The following is a 1,142-nucleotide window of genomic DNA, read 5'->3' as shown; positions in this document are numbered from 1 at the left end:
CCCCTCCCCGTGTCCCCTACCCCCCCCCAAAGATGCTGAACCTTTTTGTCGCCGTCATCATGGACAACTTCGAGTACCTGACGCGCGACTCGTCCATCCTGGGCCCGCATCACCTGGACGAGTACGTGCGGGTCTGGGCCGAGTACGACCCCGCCGCATGGTGAGGACCCCCGGGGGGGCACGGGGGGGCACGGGGACACCCCCCGAGGGGGACAGCGGGGACAGGGACACCCCCCGAGGGGGACAGAGGGGACAGTGACACCCCCAAACCCCGCGGGTCCGTGCGGGTCTGGGCCGAGTACGACCCCGCCGCATGGTGAGGACCCCCGGGGGGGCACGGGGGGGCACGGGGACACCCCCCGAGGGGACAGGGACACCCCCCGAGGGGACAGAGGGTCACAGGGACAACCCCCGGACCGCCCCGAGGGGACAGGGACACCCCCCGAGGGGGACAGCGGGGACAGTGACACCCCCAAACCCCGCGGGTCCGTGCGGGTCTGGGCCGAGTACGACCCCGCCGCATGGTGAGGACCCCCGGGGGGGGCAAGGGGACACCCCTCGAGGGGGACAGCGGGGACAGGGACACCCCCCGAGGGGGACAGAGGGGCACAGGGACACCCCCTGGACCCCCCCGGGGGGGACAGGGACACCCCCAAACCCCGCGGGTCTGATCTCAGTACGACCCCGCCGCATGGTGAGGGACCCCCGGGGGGGCGCGGGGGGGGCACGGGGACACCCCCCGAGGGGACAGAGGGGCACAGGGACAACCCCCGGACCCCCCCGAGGGGACAGGGGGCACAGGGACAACCCCCGGACCCCCCCGAGGGGACAGGGACACCCCCCGAGGGGGACAGAGGGGACAGTGACACCCCCAAACCCCGCGGGTCCGTGCGGGTCTGGGCCGAGTACGACCCCGCCGCATGGTGAGGACCCCCGGGGGGGGCACGGGGACACCCCCCGAGGGGACAGCGGGGACAGGGACACCCCCCGGACCCCCCCGGGGGCACAGGGACACCCCCAGACCCCCCTAGGGGGACAGGGACACCCCCCCGGGGGGGCACAGCGGGGAGAGTGACACCCCCCAGAGGGAACAGGGACACCCCCAGACCCCCCTGGGGGGCACAGGGACACCCCCAGACCCC

At 75.0% G+C, this 1,142-nt stretch overlaps 1 protein-coding gene across 1 annotated transcript in view; it reads left to right on the top strand.

Moving 5' to 3' along the window:
* Positions 1–361, top strand: part of LOC121332704 (voltage-dependent P/Q-type calcium channel subunit alpha-1A-like) — a 2,054-nt gene extending 1,693 nt beyond the window's left edge. Inside the window, exon 2 of the mRNA XM_041398402.1 lies at positions 33–361. Coding sequence (XP_041254336.1) covers positions 33–164 — 132 coding nt within the window. The 3' untranslated portion in view covers positions 165–361. The remainder of the gene's footprint in view (positions 1–32) is intronic.
* The last annotated feature ends 781 nt before the right edge of the window (positions 362–1,142 follow it).

The sequence above is a fragment of the Onychostruthus taczanowskii genome, unplaced genomic scaffold (genome assembly GCF_017590055.1).
Source record: "Onychostruthus taczanowskii isolate IOZ18803 unplaced genomic scaffold, ASM1759005v1 scaffold1464, whole genome shotgun sequence".
Lineage (NCBI taxonomy): Eukaryota > Metazoa > Chordata > Aves > Passeriformes > Passeridae > Onychostruthus > Onychostruthus taczanowskii.
This window is presented reverse-complemented; position numbering and strand designations above follow the sequence as displayed.